This window comes from Phyllopteryx taeniolatus, chromosome 10, assembly GCF_024500385.1.
Source record: "Phyllopteryx taeniolatus isolate TA_2022b chromosome 10, UOR_Ptae_1.2, whole genome shotgun sequence".
NCBI classification, from domain to species: Eukaryota; Metazoa; Chordata; class Actinopteri; order Syngnathiformes; family Syngnathidae; genus Phyllopteryx; species Phyllopteryx taeniolatus.
The window spans coordinates 6,133,030-6,153,899 of NC_084511.1; the positions used below are offsets into that span (position 1 = coordinate 6,133,030).

General features: G+C 39.5%; 1 protein-coding gene across 2 annotated transcripts; it reads left to right on the plus strand.

The window, feature by feature from the left end:
* Window positions 1-82: 82 nt before the first annotated feature.
* Window positions 83-20,671, plus strand: p2rx3a (purinergic receptor P2X, ligand-gated ion channel, 3a). 2 transcript variants are annotated; one of them, XM_061787962.1, is made up of 13 exons: window positions 83-5,246; window positions 7,423-7,558; window positions 8,328-8,399; window positions 8,788-8,857; window positions 10,247-10,343; window positions 10,428-10,505; window positions 10,576-10,717; window positions 13,082-13,218; window positions 13,302-13,395; window positions 14,178-14,243; window positions 14,325-14,402; window positions 14,488-14,625; window positions 20,010-20,671. In XM_061787962.1, exons 1-12 carry the CDS (start codon window positions 5,122-5,124, stop codon window positions 14,614-14,616), a joined length of 1,224 nt encoding a protein of 407 aa, XP_061643946.1. In that variant the 5' UTR covers window positions 83-5,121; the 3' UTR covers window positions 14,617-14,625; window positions 20,010-20,671. The 2 variants fall into 2 exon arrangements, with proteins under 2 accessions (XP_061643946.1, XP_061643945.1); XM_061787961.1 differs by lacking the exon at window positions 20,010-20,671 and having other exon boundaries at window positions 14,488-17,113.
* Window positions 20,672-20,870: the final 199 nt, after the last annotated feature.

The following is a 20,870-nucleotide window of genomic DNA, read 5'->3' on the forward strand; positions in this document are numbered from 1 at the left end:
TTCTGAGGATGAGTTGTAGTTTTATGCTCGCCTGTAATTCACTTCAAATCAATTACAAACATGCTGGGAAATGACAGCTAATATCTTCAAAAAAAAAAAAAATCGGCAACACGCATGTTCTGTGCAGCTAAATTCACTTTAGTATTGTGTGGGATGTACTGTGTACACTATACTCTACTGCTTCATTGACATGCACTTTTTTTTTTATCTCATATTCCAAATAAGATGAACTAAATAAGCAAAACAACTTTCATTGTGATGTGTATTTCGACACCACAGTTAAGTGAAAAAAAATGGTGTAGAATAACAGTGGTGCCTTGAGGTATGAGTGACGCAAAGTTTTTTTTAGATATGATTTCTTGTGAGTGCAAACTTGAGATGCGAGCGTTTTATGGTGGCAATAAACTCAATTCAACTCGCTTCACAATAAGCAGCACTTTGGCAAATAGTGAACTTCATCAAAAAAGAGGTTTCAAGCTGTTTAATGCCTCTTCTAGTTGAAGTTTACTGTCTACCTAAACAAAACAAATAGAATTACTTGGATATTTAAAACAAACTAGGTTGCCTTAAGAAAGGCCTGCTAGCTTAATGCTAACTTATAATGAAAAATCCCATTGACATGAAAATTTTGCATCGATGCGACCCTATCGAGGATAACCGGTACAGAAGATGGATGGATAGTCATAGTTTTACAACCCTTTAAAGCAATGTATATTGGGACACATGGTGGAACAATACACGTAGCCATAATATAACAATACTCATAGGCATATAGTTTACATCCTATGGAAAATGACTAATATTACAGCAGCTTGAGTAGAAGTCTTTTTCATTTGTATCTGCCTCCCGGTGGCCAAGTCGGGCACACCACAAGGAGCAGCACACTGAATTGGATTGCAGCATTAAATCATGATGCACAAACAGTTAATACTTTACATTCTTCTTAAGCGCATGCGTGGTCATGGAACAAATTAAACCTGTATCTCAAGGCACTGCTGTACTTAATTTTAGCTCCACGTGTTTTGAGTAATCGGGTTATTTTACGGGTGGCACGTCTGCCTTACAGTTCTGAGGGTTTGAATTTTGCATTTGGCCTTCCTGTGTGGAGTTTGCATGTTCTCCCCTGCTTGTGTGGGTTTTCTGAGGTTACTCCAGCTTCCTCCCACTCCCAAAAAAAAGATGTTTGTTTCATTGAAGTGAATGTGGATTAATAGTTGTTCGTTTATATGTGCCCTGTAATTGTCTGCTGACCAGTCCCGGGTGTACCCCGCTTCTGGCTCAAAGTCAGCTGGCATAGGCTCTGGCTCAGCTTAACCCATAAGTGAGGACAAGCGCTTTAGAAAATAGATGTGTTGTTGTCGTCTTTGCATTATTTCTAAAGTTTACACAAGCCCATTCAGGCTTTTCTGCCAGATTTGGCATTCACACCCTCCTTCCCCTCTTCTTTACATTTTCGGAAGAGCAGCTTTTAAATGATACACCACATTAAATGGGGCACAGGTTAATTGACATCTTGAGATGGCCTCTCCTCCATTACCAAAAGCTTTTAGTGTAGTTCCTCCCCTTCGGAAAAATCCCACAGGATTCCGCTGCACTGTGGTGTCGTGCATCAGGCCATATTAACAAGGCAGGCGGTTTGCCAGTGTGCTCTAACGGGGGGAAGTCGGCCGACGACACTGGTGGTGGTAGAGAGGTTTGGGTTCAAACGCGAGGCTGATGATGCCTAAGTACACGGAGGTTTGTTAAAAGGTGGCTTAATTCGAGGTTCAACAAGTTGGTTTTTAAGATGCAGACACTCCCGCCGCACATGTTGTCGGCATCCTGGCACTCGGACTCCAATTTCTGTCATGAGTTGCTCTTCCTCCACTTCCTGTTGGCTTATCTCTTGAGTAAACTCCTCCTGTTCCTCATCGGTTTTGCTGCATGTTGCCACATTATATCACATTGTCACTTCCGCTGTCATCAACTTTCATGGCTGAATTCAAAAGAAAGAAATGAACAATAATGGGAAGTATCATTGGATAACTAGAAGAGAGGCAGCGTTTCAAGGGAAAAGTTGTAATAGGCAGCGTGTTACCAACCTTTATTGAGTTATGGCACATCCCACGATACAAAAAGTCTACACACCCCTGTTTAAATGCCCGGTTTGTGTGATTTAAAAAAAAATAAAATAAAAATGGACCAGGATAAATCATTTCAAAGATTGTATAACCTGAACAAAATAACAGATTTTTTCCCCCCATCTTTTCAAGAGGGGAAGTGAAAATAAATAAGACAGTTGCACCCTCTTATGCGTAATTGTGATGTGGCTGTGTTCAGAAATAACCATCCATCCATTTTCTGAGCCGCTTCTCCTCACTAGGGTCGCGGGCGTGCTGGAGCCTATCCCAGCTGTCATCGGGCAGGAGGCGGGGTACACCCTGAGCTGGTTGCCAGCCAATCACAGGGCACATACAAACAAACAACCATCCGCACTCACATGCACACCTACGGGCAATTTAGAGTCTCCAATTCATGCATGTTTTGGGGATGTGGGAGGAAACCCACGCAGGCACAGGGAGAACATGCAAACTCCACACAGGCGGGGCCGGGGATTGAACCCGGGTCCTCAGAACTGTGAGGCAGACGATCTAACCAGTCGCCCACCGGTCTAAATTCACTACAAATACATTTCAGATGTTCGAAGTCGAAAAATGTCAACCTTGGCAACTGTAACACATTTTCCAATGTGTTTGGAAGATTTTATGGTCCAATGTAAGGATGTCCACTTCTATGCCTTTCTGTGACTCTTCCAGTCTCTCCATATCACTGTTGCAACCTACTAATGACACTGTGATACTCAGTTGGACATTTGCATTTAAAAGTTTAGAGGAGGTGAAATTAAGGTTTCCAAGTGTTCTTGATGAAATGTAATTGATGAAAATCCACCACTTCTTTTTTTTCTTTTTTTTTTTGTTAGGTGACACCAGGAAACCTGATGTGTGTGTGTGTGTTTTTTTGGGGGGGGGCTGAAAAATATGAATACAGTTATTCTCGTAAGATTAACTATAGTGTCTTACGATCACATTTTCTTGTAGTTTCAGGATATTTTTTCTGCTAATATTACCCCTTTTTTTTGTAACATTTGGTATGTTTCACTGTAGTGCAGAGCACAACGTTTCTTCCCTCTGCAAGCTATGATCGATGTATACGTATGTTCATAGACGCTCTGAAGTTGCACGAGGACAAGGGGTTGCATATCACCTTTATTTGCATAAGGGCTAAAAACAAATGGTGTGTCATATTTGCATCAATTTCATAGTTTTCACTGGGGCAATAACAGGAAGTCTAATCGTCTACTTCTGGGATCTTTGCCACCCCTCGTATAAGCATCAACGTGTTTGGTCACGGATCGCATTGCAATGAACTGACCGCAAACATAATGGACCCACTTAAGCAATGACAGTCCAGTCGAACACACACATACAGTTCATACGCTATCGTTGCATGACTACATTATCGCAAGCATTAATACTGCTGGTGCGCATGAGTGTATTGAGAAGTGGTCGTATAGTATGTCGCCGTTATTGTCAATTATACTACTCTCTCTAATGCATTACAATACATTTAGAATGAGGCCTTATGAGGGCATGCACACTTGGAATCCAATTTATTTGATTTGTACTTGTGCATTACGCTACATGATGCGGTACAAGTGATGTTTAATGATGACAATTTAAGTGTTTGGTTTTATCATAGTGATCTATTTGAAGTGGTAGCGCTTTCTTGATGTTTTCAAGTTTTAAGAAACTCTTCTCTTAACTAAGACGACTGGATGGAAATGCTCCTGTCAAAACGATAATGGAAGTACAAAAGGAAGACTAGATGAACAGGAGAAGAGATTAAAACTGTTCAAACATGAAACTATTTAAACATAATCTAAAAATCATATTTGGATGTGATACCAGGATGAAAAGCAAGTGTGACAGTCACCACGTGTCCACGAGGGTGTTACTTTTAATTATTTTATTTTTTGGTACTTGTCTGACGTGTTTTTATAAATGTTCGATTCCTTTGTCTGTGTCAATTTACAATTATGAGGTATGTATCTCATACATTATTGGCTATTATCATCATTACTATAATATCATTTAAACAGAATAAATGTTTATATATTGAACAAAAAAAAATGCATTTTCCATATACACAAAATGGTTATTTTTCTCAAATGTTTAAAAATGTGTCAGGGAGCACCTCCCCCTTGCCGAGACAATCCATCTACCTTACAGGTGTGCTATATCAACATGCTGTTTAGACAGTATTGTTTTTGCACAAGTGTGCCTTAAGCTGCCCACATTAAAGTGCACTCTAATGTGCATCGTTTTTTGTCATTTGATAACTTTTTTCTTATTTGATTTTAATATTTTAGTACTTTCCTGTGATTGCCTGGCGACCAGTTCAGGGTGTCCAGCACACCCGCGACCCGGGTGAGGACAAGCGGTACGGAAAATGGCTGGATTGATTTTACTAATTTCATTCAAGATATTAAGATGTCATTTTATCTTATTATTTATTATTAATGCTAATTATTTGTCTTTTATTGTTATTTCTTGTAATGTTTCCGTATTTCAGCATTATTTTGTCACCTTTTATTTTCAGTTATTTTCATGTATTTTACTTAGGCTTATTTTATACATGCTGCTATTCATCATTCCATTTCATTTGTTATTTTAGTATTTAATTGCTTATATGCCCTATATATATATTCAATGAGGTTTTTTATGTCATTCTATCATTGCTATTGTTTATTATATTGTATTCCTGTTGAAGTATGTGTGTTTTCTGTTGTGCAAATGCACTCTGGCACTGGGGGTTTGTGGTAAATGGAGAATGAGGATAAAGAGGGAGGGACACTTTCTTCCCCTCATTTGCACAGAGGAAGGGGAGGTCCAGCGATGGAGTGGCAGAAGAAGAGGGACAACCATCAGCCATATCTTCAATAAATCCCAGCTGAGCTCAGGTCAGTCTTCAAAGAGGAGTCCCCTTGTATCAAACTGGCTTCCACATCTTTGCCATAGAAATCTTCAAATATTTTAGTCCCATACACCTGAGAAGCGGCCGGTGTTTTCCAGCAAGACCACCATGGTGTGGGGCTGGGTCACGAACTTCTTCACCTACGAGACCACCAAATCCGTGGTGGTCAAGAGTTGGTCGGTGGGCATCATCAACAGGATCGTGCAAGTCCTGATCATCACTTATTTTGTTGGGTGAGTGATTGGTGCCGATATGCCTGGAGCTTACAGAAAATCTGTCATTTCATGTTGAAAAATGACTTTGCAATAGCGAAACAGGTACTTGTACTTTGACAATAATGCTTCAACTTGGAACTCATACAGGAATCATAGGTATCATAAAATTGCTTGTAGTGTTGACCAAAAGTGATGTAAATTAAAAGAAAAAATTTGTTCAGATATATTGTCATTTGGTTGAAATGATCCTTTAATGATATATTTAAAAAAAAGGAACAAATGGAGACAGTAATTTACCAATATGCAGCTTGAAGAAATGCACATTGTACTAAAATGTGTTACTTGAGATGTGCGAAATATTAGAAACAGCTCTCAGTATAGTACAATAATACTGTATATTTTTAGCCTAATAGCATAATTGACCAAGTCTGTAATGAACATGTTCTGAAGAAAAAAACAAAAACACTTCAAATTCAACAAAAAGAGTCCAGTTTCCTCGATTTTGATTTTATATTGTTTTGTTTTGTTTTTGTTTTTTTTACTTATTTTGTTCTTTAATACTTAACATAGATGTTTGCACTGGAGAAGGAGCTGCTTTCGATTTCATTGTATATGGGCACAGTGACAATAGAAGGCATTCTATTCTATTCTGTTACTCTGACCTGCGATTGGGAATCTTCACGGACATAGGGGAAAAAAAAACATTTTTAGCAAGCACGTTGCTATTTTTTTATTGATATTGTGACAATTAAAAATGACTTGGGCAATTGTACTATGAGGCTAACGATATTATAATGAAACATATTTCTAGTATTCATATAAAATAGGCTGCGATTGGCTGGCAACCAGTTCAGGGTGTACCCCGCCTCCTGCCCGATGACAGCTGGGATAGGCTCCAGCACGCCCGCGACCCTAGTGAGGAGAAGCGGCTCAGAAAATGGATGAATGGATGGATGGATATAAAATAGGTATTATACGATCACATTGAAAAGCCAAAATTTGTTATCAATGACCTTTTTCATCAAAATGTCCCAATTGTTGTGCATTTACTCGGTTTTATTCCCCAAACAAAAACACAACCGGCCATTAATTTTCTTGAATCGATGCGCTGTGCTTGTGACTCGGTCTGCCGTTGTTTCTTGTTGAACGGGCATCATCCCGTGCTTTCATCTGCAACATTCCAGAAATTGTGTAAAAAGGGTTCAACAGACCGTAGATTACACCACAATGGAAGCTTTTATCACCAACTCAAGGCAATAACAACCCTCAGGGTCTGCTCGGCAACACACGGGCAACATCGGCATCCTGTCAAAAGTCAGGCCATCAAAATAAAAGTCGTATAATGCAATTTTCACTTTCATTTGTGTCGTATTTAGCAATCACACGCAATCAAGCGCAAAGTTGTTTGAGTGCCCCCAACTTGCTGAGGTTAGAAAAATGATAGAATTCAAGAAAGAACTCACAGCAAAGTATAAAAATGGCTCCTCCCTCTTCCTCTTCAATAAGGTCAAAGTGAATGTTCATTTATTCACTTCATTCGTCATTTATATAATTTTTTTTTCTTTCTTTTAAAACCAAAAACATGAACAAATAGTGATTATTAGGAAATATTTAGACAGATTAAAAACTAAAGTGTACAAAACAACGAGTACTTTTCTTTCAAAAAGGACAAATTAGAAGAGAAAAAAGACATGACACATGTACACGACTTCCTGTAAAAGTCAATGACACTTCACCACAAAACATCAAAACAGGAGAACAAATCAAGCTCCATCGCAGTATGATAAGTCATCCAGTGGTGACTGGTTAGTACATCTGCCTCAAAGGTTGTGGGTTTGAATCCTGTCTCTGGCCTTCCTGTGTAGGTTTTTCCATGTTCTCCTTGTGCTTGTAGGATTTTCTTTGGGTACTGCTCCAGCTTGGTCCCACATTATCCAAAACATGTTTCTTGGGTTAATTAAAGACTCTAAATTGCCCATTGGAGTGAATGGTTATTTGTTTGTATGCGCCCTGCGATTGGCTGGCGACCAGTCCAGTGTGTACGCCGCCTCTCGCCCGTCAGTCAGATGAGAAAAAAAATGGATGGATGGATGGTTTAATCAAGGTAACATTCTTAGACCAGTTACCAATATCGTGACAATATCCATGAAGTATATTTTGTTTAAAATGTTGCTTTGAACTATCTGTCGTGCAGCTGGGTGTTCATTCATGAAAAAGCCTACCAGGTGTCCGACACCGGCATAGAGTCGTCCGTCATGACTAAAGTGAAGGGCTTCGGCTACCATCAAAACCAGCTCATGGATGTGGCGGACTACATCTTCCCCCAACAGGTATGAGAAGCACAAAACACTCGGCATGACTTTCTTTGGAAAGGCAGAATGTTTGATTCAGTTTTTTGTATTCTTATTCTTTTGTATTCTTATTCTGAATTGGCGCAGGAGTACCTAATGTTGTCGGCCCATTCCGATAAAGCTACCGCTTTGACTTGATGTCACTTAATTGGTCCCAGGGCTTTGCATCATACTGTAGTGTGGAGTTTAAAAGGGGTGGAGAGTTACAACGGGGAATTGAAATTGAAAACTTTCAATGGGATTTATGGAAATGTAAGGAAATTAACTGGGAATTTCATGGAAAGCTATCATATTAAAACATGAATTACAAAAACATTTAGTTTTGTCATAAGTAGACATCCTGGCAAACTATATTGCTGTCCTTGCTCACATGCGAAGGCATCCCAGTACAGTACTTAAATGCTCCATTTAAAAAATAATAATAATAATTCTTCACTCGAGTGGCAGTGCGTCCGAAGCTTACTTGTAGCTCAAATTTCGGCTCGCAACTCAAAAACCGTAACTCAAAAAACAAATAAGTTGGGATAGTCAAGTCGAAGTACGACTGTACTTGCCTGAAATCTCGTTTTTACTCAATATTACGCTAAAATATTTTTTCTCCAGTTATGTTGAAATTCCCGATTGAAAGCTAACCTTCAATTTTGTACATTTCTGGTTTGTTTTTTATTCCCATACATTTTTGATCATTAACATGGAATGTTTTGAACTTTGAAAATATTCTATGCGTGTGTGTGTGTCTGTTTTGCAGGGTGCAGCTGTGTTCTGCATCATGACCAAACTCATCATCACTGAGAATCAGTTCCAAGGAAAATGTGCAGAAGTGAGGGACATTTTTTTTTTTTTTTTTTTCTTATCCCTTGATGTATATTTTTACTCATGATACTTTTTAGAACTGCAGGCTACACTATGAAGCCAAACAGAGAATCCATTCCATCCATTGTTCTCATCTCATGAATTTCTGTAGCAAATTAGTAGTGCAGTTTATTTATTTATATATTTTATTTAATAATGATAATAATAATTGTGTGTAATTATGTTTAAAAAGTAGAACATAGAGAACATGCGTTCGCTTGGTCTTTTTTGTAAGATAAGTTTGCTTGGTTTGATTTGTATACAAGTGGGTGTTGACTTAATGACTGTGTGAAAATGAGTGCGATGTAAAGTGATTTGAAGTGACCCTAACACAAATGTGTCTTTGCATGTTTTAGACTGGGAAGAGGTATAGCTGTAACATAGACACCGACTGTGAACAACATCTTGGTTCCATCCTTACAAACGGTAAAAGAACCTTTTCTTCTTGAGGGTATGACCACGTTGGAACCTCCGAAGTCAAGCCAGTGATGCTGGTTGGCTTCCAAGTGGGTTGGGTTCCAAGTTTTCCTGGTGCTTGAGTGGGGTTTCTCCGGGTACTCTGTGGCTTCCTCCCACATTCCAAACACAGACAAGTTAGGTACAGTGGTGGTTTCTGGCATGTCCATTATGTGTGGCTGCACAGGGTGGATTTGCTGTGGGTGGCAACGCACCCTGAAATAAAAAACAGTTAAACAGTGATGTCTTTACAATGTACTGCACATAAAAGTAGAAACAAATTTACCTAAATAAATGTTTTTTGTAACAGTTCGTAAAGATTAAATGCCAGTGTATTATCGAACTTCAAAATTAAATACAACTGAACTCGATTTAGGATGTGATTCTTTGCATACCACTGTAGCGAGCCCATGTACCACTATTGGTACCCGTACCACGCTTTGAGAATCACTAGTATAGAAAATACTTGGTTGGATGGATTTTGGATTAACAAAATTTTTACCACATTTGTAACGTTCCACTTTGGAGGTTCCACTGCACTACTAAATTCTGCCCCAATTCAGACCTAACTAAAGGGCAGAGGTGGGTAGAGTAACCAAATATTGTACTCAAATAAGAGTACTGTTACTTTAGAATAATATGACTCAAGTAAAAGTAAAAAGTACCCCTCCAAGTAATTACTTGAGTAAGCGTAAGAAAGCTCTCAGTGGAAAAACTACTCAAGAGTAACTCGTAAAAAAAAAACAGTGACTTATGACCATAAAACAGGGCTAACGTTGCCAGATACACAGCCAAAACAACGACAAAAACATCTGCAACTTACCGCAAGGTGTTTTCTCAAGTTAGAAGTGGGCTGAAATATCAAAGTTTAGGCGGTTACAGTTTAAGACTACGCTGCATGACAAAGCTGTTATTCGGGATCTGTAAACACACACACGGCTTTCCCCCCCATAATGATTCACTTGGATTGGCCCATGAAGGGTTTGTGTGCGGTCATGTGACTGCCTTGTGCCATGTGATTGGTGAATTGGAGTGAAATGATACTAAGGATCTGTCTAAAAATAGATCACGCATGCAATAATGGATATATAAAAGTAGCAAGCGGCATGTCGACCATTGTAACTGAGTAAAAGTATCGATTCCTTTTCACATAAATACTCAAGTAGAAGTAAAAACTACGGTGCATTCAAACTACTCTGTCAAGTACAATTGATCCAAAATGTTACTTGAGTAAATGTTACTTGAGTAAATGTAACGGAATAAATGTAGCGCGTTACTACCGACCTCTGTTAAAGGGTTGTCGCTACAGCGGCCGTTGTTGTGACCTCATAGCTGTTCTCGCTCCCTCTGATGCACCAGGGAGGATTACAGGTGCTTGTCTTCACGGCGGTGACAGGTCCAAAGGTCAGTGTGAGGTCGAGGGATGGTGTCCGGTCGAGAACGACAGCATCGAGATGTGAGACTCATCACTCAAACCCTGATAATCAAAGGTGTCGCTTCGCTCCATTCGCATCCTCCTTCTGTCCGCATGCTCCTCCAGGGATCCCATGGTCGACGTGGAAAACTTCACAATCTTCATCAAAAACAGCATCCGCTTCCCTCTCTTCAACATCACCAGGTAAGTCGCACAAACACGCCACACACTCGACGGCTTTGTTGCGTTGTAACCGCCTTTATTTCTCCTCCAGAGGAAACTTTCCATCCAACGTGACGTCTGAAGAGATAAAGAAGTGTAAATACAACACTGAAACCAACCCCTTCTGCCCCATCTTTCAAGTGGGCGACATACTGAAGTACACTGGACAGAATGTGGCTGGCCTGGCGAAACAGGTCTTCCATAGCTTCTTAACTTCCTTTGATTTGATATATTTGTGTGCTAAAATGCGACAAGTTGAAGAGTGGTCAGCACATCCGCCTCGCAGTTCTAAGGGGGGTTTGGACCCAGCCCTCAGCTCGCTCCCACATTCCAAAAACATGCTTCTTGAGTTCATTGAAAGCTTTAAATTATTTTAAATTAACATGATATATAATTAATCATTATTATTAGTGAGCGTTGTAAACATGAAGCATCACAGTCTGTGGCAAATTTGCATTCTAGGTAGTGTAGAGGCCAAGCCAAAGCTGAAGGCAAACTGAGGTGCTGAGCTAGAGTTTATTCACTGACGCGCTGTTTGTTACCGTGATTGATGAAGGAGACTCCAAGACAAACTTGCCAGTTGAACATGCAGTCCATTTATTCCCTTATACATTCTTTGTTGATCGCTCAACTCCAATACGTTTCCAATAGTTTGAAGGAATAAACGTAAACACGGCAGCGACAAGCTGTTACGGGTTGACAACGACAGCGGTCAAAAAACTCCTACTTTCCTACTTCCGACTGGAACACCAAAGGCAAAGGCAGCTTCCTACTCAAATACAATTGACTGCAAATCAACCAGTGACATTCGACACCATGTGCAACACCGTACACACATTTTCTGCTCCGACAGGTAGGGGTTTTAATATTTAATGCAGAGCTTTAATACAATTGCAAAATGATTATAAAAATGATACTGTATCTGTGGTGAATATAAAAATGTCTTTATTATCCATTATTAGTATTAGTAGTAGTACTAGTATTTAAATAATACAAAGCGCAAGGCAGCTTTCTTTATATAGCGTATTTCATTCACAAGGTAACGCAATGTGCTTTACATGATTAAAAACATTTAAAAAGACAGCGCAAACAACATTAAAACCAAAGTACATAAATAAGAGAGCTTAATAAAATTATTAATAGAATGTAGAGCACAAGTAAAAGATTTTAAAGTGCTTTTTAAAAAGCTCAATAATAAGCATGAGGAAAAAAAACAATTGTTTTTCACCTGGATTTGAAAACATTGTCACATGGAGCTGACTTCACTTCTGTTATCAACTTATTCCATCTGTGTGCAGCATAATAGCGAAATTCCGCTTTACCGTGTTTGCTTTGGACTCTGTGCTCCACTATCTGACCTGAGTCTGCAGATCTCAGAGCCCGACAGTGTTTATATCCCATTAGCTTTTCTTTTATATATTCAGGACCTAAACCATCCAGTGATTTATAGACCTGTAACAGAACTTTAAAGTCTATTCGAAAGCTGACAGGGAGCCAGTGTAGAGACTTGAGAATTGAAGTTATGTCTTCTGACCTCTTTGTTCTGGTCAGAACCCGTGCTGCAGCATTCTGAATGAGCTGCAGCTCTTTAATGCTCTTTTTAGGGAATCCAGTCAGAAGACCATTACAATAGTCAAGTCTACTTGAGATAAAAGCATGGATGAGCTTCTCCTGGTCTGCTTGGCACATGCAAGCCTTCACTTTGGATATGTTCTTCAGCTGATAGTAGGCTGTTTTAATTAATTGAAGACTAAATTGCCCGTAGATGTGACTGAGAGTGCAAATGGTTGTTTGTTGATATGGGCCCTGCGATTGGCTGGCGATCAGTTCAGTGTGTACCCCCGCCTCTCGCCCAGAGTCAATTGGGATAGGCTCCAGCACGCCCGCGACCCTAGTGAGGATAAGCGGTATGGAAAAACGGATGGATGGATAAAAAGTCATTTTAAAAGCAGCACATCAGACAGTAAAAGGGAGTGCTGAGGCTTGCCTGGTATTTGTAACATACAAGTGTATCTTAATGAATTTGAATATTGTGAAAAGCTGAATTTATTTCATTTATTCACTTCAAAAACTGAAACTCGAACAAACAAAAGAGACATGCCAGCATTTTACACTCGCCACACAGAGTGACGTACTGTATATCATGATTTATTTATTTATTTATTTGTCTGTTTGTTTGTTTGTGGTTTTGTTTGTTTATTTATTATAATTTTGATGATCGTAACTTCCAGCTAATGAAAACGCAAACCTCACCATCTCAAGAAATGTGATTATTTCGTAATAAACAATCAAAAGAAATTAGACAGGGGTTTTGCCTTCTGGAAAATGTATTTGTGTTTCATTTTATGTGTTTAATGAAATTGTTTAAAATATACCCGTCACCTTTTGCATTTAACTCCTGAAATCAAATCAACTTTGTTGCCATATTGGAATTTATTGAGATGCACCTGCATTTACAGTATGTGTGTTATGTTGTGTTCAGCTTCTTCACTTTGGTTCATTCCTTTATCATTGTATTTACAGATCGTCATTATTCATCTCTGACCTCTCCTTTCCAGGGTGGCGAAATCGGAATAAACATTGAGTGGAAGTGTAATCTAGACCTGGACATTGAGTATTGCGTACCCAAGTACGCTTTCACCCGACTCGATGCCCCTTTTGCCAAGAACGCTGTCTCTCAGGGGTTCAACTTCAGGTTGATTGCTCATTGTCTCACATTGTCATTCAGCTCCCTTTCATTGTCTTTTTTTGCCTCACGTTATCTTTCTCTTGACGTAGGTTTGCCAAATATTTTAAGACTCAGAACGGCACTGAATATCGGACACTGCACAAAGCTTTTGCCATCCGTTTTGATGTAATGGTCACCGGCAAAGTGAGTTGACGTGGAGTTTGTCTAAACCCACTTTTGACCACCATAGTTTGACGTACATGTAATTGTGGAATAGTTTAAAATAAAAGTATAATTTCCACAAGGTATTCAAACGAAGAAAGTGTTTGAATATGGCTAGGTATCAATTTGTTATGGTTAAACCAATGAAAGGTTAAAATACATGCATAGTTTTAATAAACATTATACATGAGAATTTATATTTTAATTTAACATTCACTTCAGCGATTTACAAGAATAATAGTGTTGTATAAAGAAAATGAAAGATTAGAAATAGCATGTTGTAACACAGCACTGATAATTAATATTAATATATGACATCATCACAATGATTTTATAGCCTTATTTTGATAAAGACGCTAACTCCTTGACTGCTATGAATTCTTAGAGAAAGGATGGGAATAAAGTTGGACTTCTTTCTGCTCTTTTTAGGTGTAAATCAAATATTGATATGTACAATAGTTTCCACGTTCCTACTATTGTGAAATTATTTTGCCTTGTATTTGTTTTATTGGTTTGCAATAAACTGATGAAATCAGCTGTAGACACTTTTAAATTCAGCCTTCTTTTTCCTTTTTTTTTTTTCTTCTTCTAGTGAACCAAGCACTAATATCCTTGATATTTTCCTAATATTATTTGCATGCTACAACACGGTCCTGGAAACTATATAATGCCAGATATTTTGAACTTTGCAAGACCTTAAATTCCTTCCATTTAAATTTAAATGAATATAAATTAAATGTAAACTTGCGTTTGTCTCATTTCAGGCAGGAAAGTTTAACACAATCCCAACTCTGATCAACCTGGTCGCTGCCTTCACTTCCATTGGACTCGTAAGTTTCTAAATGATCAAAATGAATGTTTCAATCTGCCACATTGCTGTCAGTTTTCATTCTATTTTCTGGCTATGGCAGGGTACAGTTCTTTGCGACCTCATCCTCCTAAACTTCCTAAAAGGCGCAGACCAGTACAAAGCCAAGAAATTTGAAGAGGTAAAAGCATGCGTATGGATTAACCTTGAGTTCATAATGTCTTGTGACCAACCACTGTTGTCTTTCTTTTCACCCATGCTTTTAGGTGTCGGAGGCTCAGATAGAAGCGTCCCTTGTGCAGAGCCCCAGCAGCCAGATATCCATCAAAGAAGGTATGAAGAGCTCCTGCGACTCTGGAGCCCATTCTCTGGCCACTGCTGACCAGCCTGTGTGACACAGCCAGGTGTGGGTTTTACTGTTCCCTCCAATCATTAAGCCTTTTCAAGACCGAGGATACTGTGGATTTTGTTCAACAAGCTTAAGGAATTGTGTAAAGATGGAATTCGCTGCAGAGCGACTTCCTGGAGTATTTACAGTATGATAAGCAAACGCAGAAGAAAACATTCAAGAAACGTTCATGAGTAATTCTATATTTTTTTATTTTTATTTGTTTACTCACAAGATACAAGCAAAAGAGCAAAAACATGCACAAAACACATTTTCACTCAATGACCAAGTCACCAATCTTCCAAAATGTAATAAACTGAGCTACAAGGTATTCAACATTAAATGTAGCTACTGTTGGAAGTCTTCCTTACCCTTTCCTTACCCTTATTGAACAACTCTCGCCACAACTTCCCGCTGCGTGTTCGTTGCTTTTCCAATGAAAGATAACCAAAGAATGAACTCACAATCATTTCAATTGCTCCAGAACTCAACAAGATTACAAGATCACAGACACGCACACACACACGGAACTATTTCTTTAGCTAGAATATTTGCCCAATTCCAACTCTACCGACAAGAGAAAGATAGCCGAGTAAGATACTAAAAATGAAAAATGTAGCTAAACTACATGAAAGTCACTTTGGTTGGGTGAACCTGATAAAAGAAAAGGTACGTTTTAATAAAAATGAATTATCTAAAGGGATGTAGACACATGGGGTATGTTCGGAAATGCACTCCTAGCACGCTCTGTACTCTCCAGACTGTTGGGAAACTCAGCGCGTTGTTGGACTGTGTTGTTTGGTGGGTTATTCAGAGCGCACTCTGGACGCTCGGATTGGGGAGACAGAGCGTCAGACAGTCAGGCAGAATGACCAAGCAAGGCGCTTATTTGTAAATTCAAAGAAAGCCAGCGCGCTCTGCCTTTCAGAACACTTCACTCTCAGAATAGATTTAGGGCATCAGATTGAATTTTTGAACGTACCCATACCCATTCCCAAAAACATGTTGCAGGCTGTTGATGTTTGCGGAGTTGTGATGACTAGCCCAACAGTGCTCAAAATAGTCTTCTGTAATGGAAATAATTACATTTACAGTTCACTGGTACATTGGCTTGTGAATTTAATTCGTTCCGTGAACACGCTCGTCATGTAAATTACTCATATCGCAAATGTATACAATTTATACATTTCCCCATTGAAATGAATGGGAATGCCATTAATCCATTCCAGCCCTTCCCCAAAAATAATAAATAATAAATAGAATTGAACAGGTTCAAGTTGGGCACTTGTAAGTCAAGGTAGAAATGTTATATTCATCTTACATCATCTGCCAATCGCAGGGCCCATATCAACAAACAACCATTTGCACTCTCAGTCACACCTACGGGCAATTTACAGTCTTCAATTAATTAAAACAGCCTACTATCAGCTGACGAACATATCCAAAGTGAAGGCTTGCATGTGCCAAGCAGACCAGGAGAAGCTCATCCATGCTTTTATCTCAAGTAGACTTGGCTATTGTAATGGTCTTCTGACTGGACTCCCCCGAAAGAGCATGAAACAACTGCAGCTCATTCAGAATGCTGCAGCTCGGATTCTGACCAGAACAAAGAGGTCCGCGCATATTACTCCAATTCTAAGTTCTTTACACTGGCTCCCAGTCAGCTTTAGAATAGATTTTAAAGTTCTGCTACTGGTGTATAAATCACTAAACAGTTTAGGTCCTGAATATATGAATGAAATGCTAATGTAATATAAACCCAGTCGGTCTCTGAGATCGACAGACTCAGGTCAAATAGTGGAGTCCAAAGCAAACACGGTGAAGCAGCATTTAGCTATTATGCTGCACACAAATGGAATAAGTTGCCAACAGAAGTGACGTCAGCCACAAGTGTGCATGTTTTGAACTCCAGGTTAGAAACTTCTTTTTTCCCATGCTTTCTAGAGCATTTCCACTTTTAAATGATATTTATTGCACTGTAGGCTGTTTTAATTGTATTTTTATTTTGTTTCCTCTTTGTTTTAAATGTTTATAAACTGTTTTCTTTTCTTTGTTTTTAAATGCTTTTAATCATATAAAGCACATTGAGTTACCTTGTGTATGAAATGCGCTATATAAATAAATGTCCTTTGCTTTGCTTACAGCACAGGCAAGATTCTTTGAAACGTTGCCATAGAATTAAAACAAAAACTACTTTTGCTTATTTATAGAAGAAGGAAAAAAGGAAACATTAATAAATAATTAAAGCTGTTATTTCATTTGCAAGCGGTTCCGTTTTACAGGATTTTTACGACAGTTAACGATGAGCCCCCGTAACCTCCATAATATTATAGCTTCTCTTGTTTGCTTTGCTTACTTGAAGCCTAATGAGGAGAAATGTATCACCCATACTTGCAAGTAAGTCCTCTTCCTGACACAAAATAAATATTCATGTGTGTCTTCGTGTGTGCCTTTATTGCATGGACATTGTGACTGAACCACACAAAAATTGAGCTACTTCCAGCCCTTTAGACTGTGCGTGTGTGTGTGTGCGCATGGCACCATTAGGACAAATGTGTGTCTCGCTTGAGATTTTCAAATGGACCATTGTTAGTCTTCTCCTGGTCAATCGTGGTCAGCAGGGGCTCTAATGGACTGATGTGAGTTTCCTCTTTTGTTCGGGGCAAAAGCGCATATCGCAGAGAGGATTTCTGTTTGAGTCGCACAGCCCCAATTTCATTTCAGACAGTAACTAGATTGTCTGTTATAAACACATGCGCAATGTCGAAATAGAACAGTCCTCCTTTCACCAAGTGGCTATTCGATCAGCATCTTTATGTTTCTGATTGCAATTGCAAGGTTTGATGTACAACCCCAATTCCAATGAAGTTGGGACTTTGTGTTAAACATAAATCAAAACAGAATACAATGATTTGCAAATCATTATTCAACCTATATTTAATTGAATACACTGCAAAGGCGAGATATTTAATGTTCAAACTGATCAACTTTATTGTTTTTAGCAAATAATCATTAACTTAGAATTTTATGGCTGCAACACGTTCCAAAAAAGCTGGGACAGGTGGCAAAAAAGACGGAGAAAGTTGAGGAATGCTCATCAAACACCTGTTTGGAACATCCCACAGGTGAACAGGCTAATTGGGAACAGGTGGGTGCCATGATTGGGTATAAGAGGAGCTTCCCTGAATTGCTCAGTCATTCAAAGATGGGGCGAGGTTCACGTCTTTGTGAACAAGTGTGTGAGAAAATAGTCGAACAGTTTAAGGACAATGTTCCTCAATGAACAATTGCAAGGAATTTAGAGATTTCACCATCTACGGTCCTTCCTGATCTCGGGGGTGGGGGTGAAATCACTGGGGCGACCTCCTGGGGAGTAACGGCGGTGTGATGGTGACTCGCTCATGTTCCGTGGGTGCTGGGGCGGGCGGCACCCGCCTGGTTCCCCCGCTCTGGCTGCTGGTGGGGGTGGTGGGGCCTCCCTGTCGCTCCTCGGGCCTGCTCCGTCCTCTACTCTCCGTTCTTTGCGTCCCGCTGCGGTTGCTTCTTCCTCTTCCCGTGGGCACCTGCTGTGGGGTTCTTTTCCCTGCTTGGTTTGGGGGGGCGTCCATCTCCCACACTCAGGGGTGGGTAGTGGGTGCTGGCGGGAATGTGGGGGGGAGGCGTGGTCGGTGCTGCGGGTCTGGGTGGGTTTAGCTCTTCGTCGGTGGTTGTCCGGCCTTATCGGCCTGACCTGCAGGAGCCATGCCTCTTAATCACTCACTTAGCGCACACTCACACCATTCACTGTATATATTTTCTCACTAATCACATCTGGGCACATACACGTTTCAAAGGGTTCCTGGGTGACTGGTATGGCATCGGGAGGGTGTGGGTGTCGGATCGGGTTTCAGCACGTCTGTGCTGTTTCCCGGTCCGTGCGCCCTGCCTGCCCCCCCCCTGGATTTTAAATGCATCACACACACGCCCCGTGTTTTAATTCGGCACAACGTCCCAACTTCATGAGAATTGGGGTTGTACTAATTTGATCACAGCAATCAATATCATGCATGTAGTGGAAATGGCACTGCTATTAAGTAGTCTAACTCACTGAATGCTTTCTCATGGTCACTATCTGAAGCAAAACGGAAAAGCCTGAATGTATCAATAAAAACATTTGGACGCCAGCATCAAACACACTGTCGTTTCGCATTCAAGTTTCCTTACTGGCGGTACCTTGAAATGTTCTTTGTTGTAGCCCCTTAAAGGCCAAGGAACAATATGAAGAGTTCAAATGCAAAATGCAGACAGCTCTATATTTGTCAAGTGAGGAAAATATATTTGGTTTAGTTCGGGTTGCTGGTTAAAGCCAATAATTTTTATTTAGGGTGGAGGCTAATTTGGATCAAATCTAACTTTTATTGAAAAGTTATTTCAAAGCGGTCTTTGATCTCATTTGATTGTAAAACCAGACAACTCTGAGAAAATAAGTCAAAAATGTTACCATAACGATAAAACTACACTGAAATGGTAAAGTATTATGTCACATGATTTATGGACATCATGTTGTGAACCAGTGTCTCAATTACCGCTAATTTATACTATAGAAATACTGCATGTGGTAGCTTTCGTCAGTTTCTGGCCTTTTGTAAGTGGATGCTTGGCGATTTTTGGCAAAATGGTTCATTGTGTGGCTGTAGGCTGCTCCCCTTGTCCCAGACAAAATTAAACAAATATTAAACCAAATTATTTTGTTACACCAAGGATATATTTTATAAAATACTACACACACCGCAGTCCCTTCTGATGGCCTTGGTAAAAAGAAAGAAAATAAAATGTCATTGTGTTGGAAAATGTATGTTTAGTATGTATATCAAATATTACTTCAATTAGTTTTAGGCAACCTTCATGTGCTTTATTATGTTGTTATGTTATGACGACTAGCTCTGTGTGCGGAATACCTGTTGCAGCTGGACATAGAGAATTGTTTTGTTTTCTTTCTGTCTCTCTCACTTCGATACAACAAGGGGGATTTTAGTCTGGGCTTCAGTAAGGGGTGACAACTCGTGAGACTTGGTATTTTTTCCTCTCTTTGCAAAGACTTTACTTTCTTTTTTGTAATAAAAGCCCACAAAGACAAGATTGCTTTCTTCCTTATTCTGTCAGAAAAAGATTTGCCAAAACAGTCGTGAACTGCCCTGCAGTACCGATGTTGGAGGCTGGGTGGCGCTTTGCGCCCTCTCGCCCTCCCCGCTCTCTTTCCAGCACCTTCCTCAAGCCGCGCACCTGTCACCACTTGCATATAAGCCTGCCTGATCCCGGAAATCCTCACCGAAGTATTGCAGCTTCTCCAAGCGGTACCACGGCCCACCTGCCACACTATTCCTCGTCCCCTTTAATGACTCCTGTGTCTCTCCTCCTCAGTGTTTCCGCCGTGTTCCTGATCTATGTCATTCCTGCCACCCAGCCGCCTCTCCTCGCCACTGCCTGCCAATGCACCCAGGACCACCTCCATTACCTTCCATAATAAACTGTTCATCATAACCTGCCTCCGCCTGCTCTTGGGTCCAGCTCCTCTCCATTCGTGAGAGAAAAAAAAATGTCTTAATAATCGTAGCCTATTTCTCTTGTAGTTCACTAACTGGCCACGATGATAATCTCAGAGTAGGTTTATATTTTCCATTATAGTTAGTTTTTATTTTGTTTTGATTTGATTCGTTTTCAGAGCAGGTTTGTTTGTTGTTTTTTCAAAACTGCTTTGTTTTAGTTTCAGTATTTAATTTTTTTTTTTATATGGGGCATTTGTCATGTGCAAGATTTAAAAAAAAAATAATAATAATAACAACTCAACAAAATAATAACAATTCAACAAAAAATACAATTAAAAAGATGAACAACCATTCTCAAATCAAATTCAGGTACTGAAAAACAGTCCACAGAATTTGAAGTGCAATAAGTGCCGTGCATAATATTGCTTCTTTGATTACATGCATCGTAACGTCCAGTAAAACCATTCATGAGGCATGCTTGTAGTATGTCCTTTTTTTTTTTTTTTTAATGTTTTTATGTTTAACTTACATAGCCTTCCCTCCATTTTTGTAAAAATAACAACAACAACAAATAAACAAATTCAAGTCGTTATTTGCATGGTTTCCTTCCCTTGCTGCTAAATTGCAAACTTCTCAATTAGACTTTCAAATTTCTCTGCATCCGTTTTACTCCTTTTTTTTCCTGTTACCTGTTTTTATAATTTTTTATTATTATAGATAGATAGATAGAAGGGCT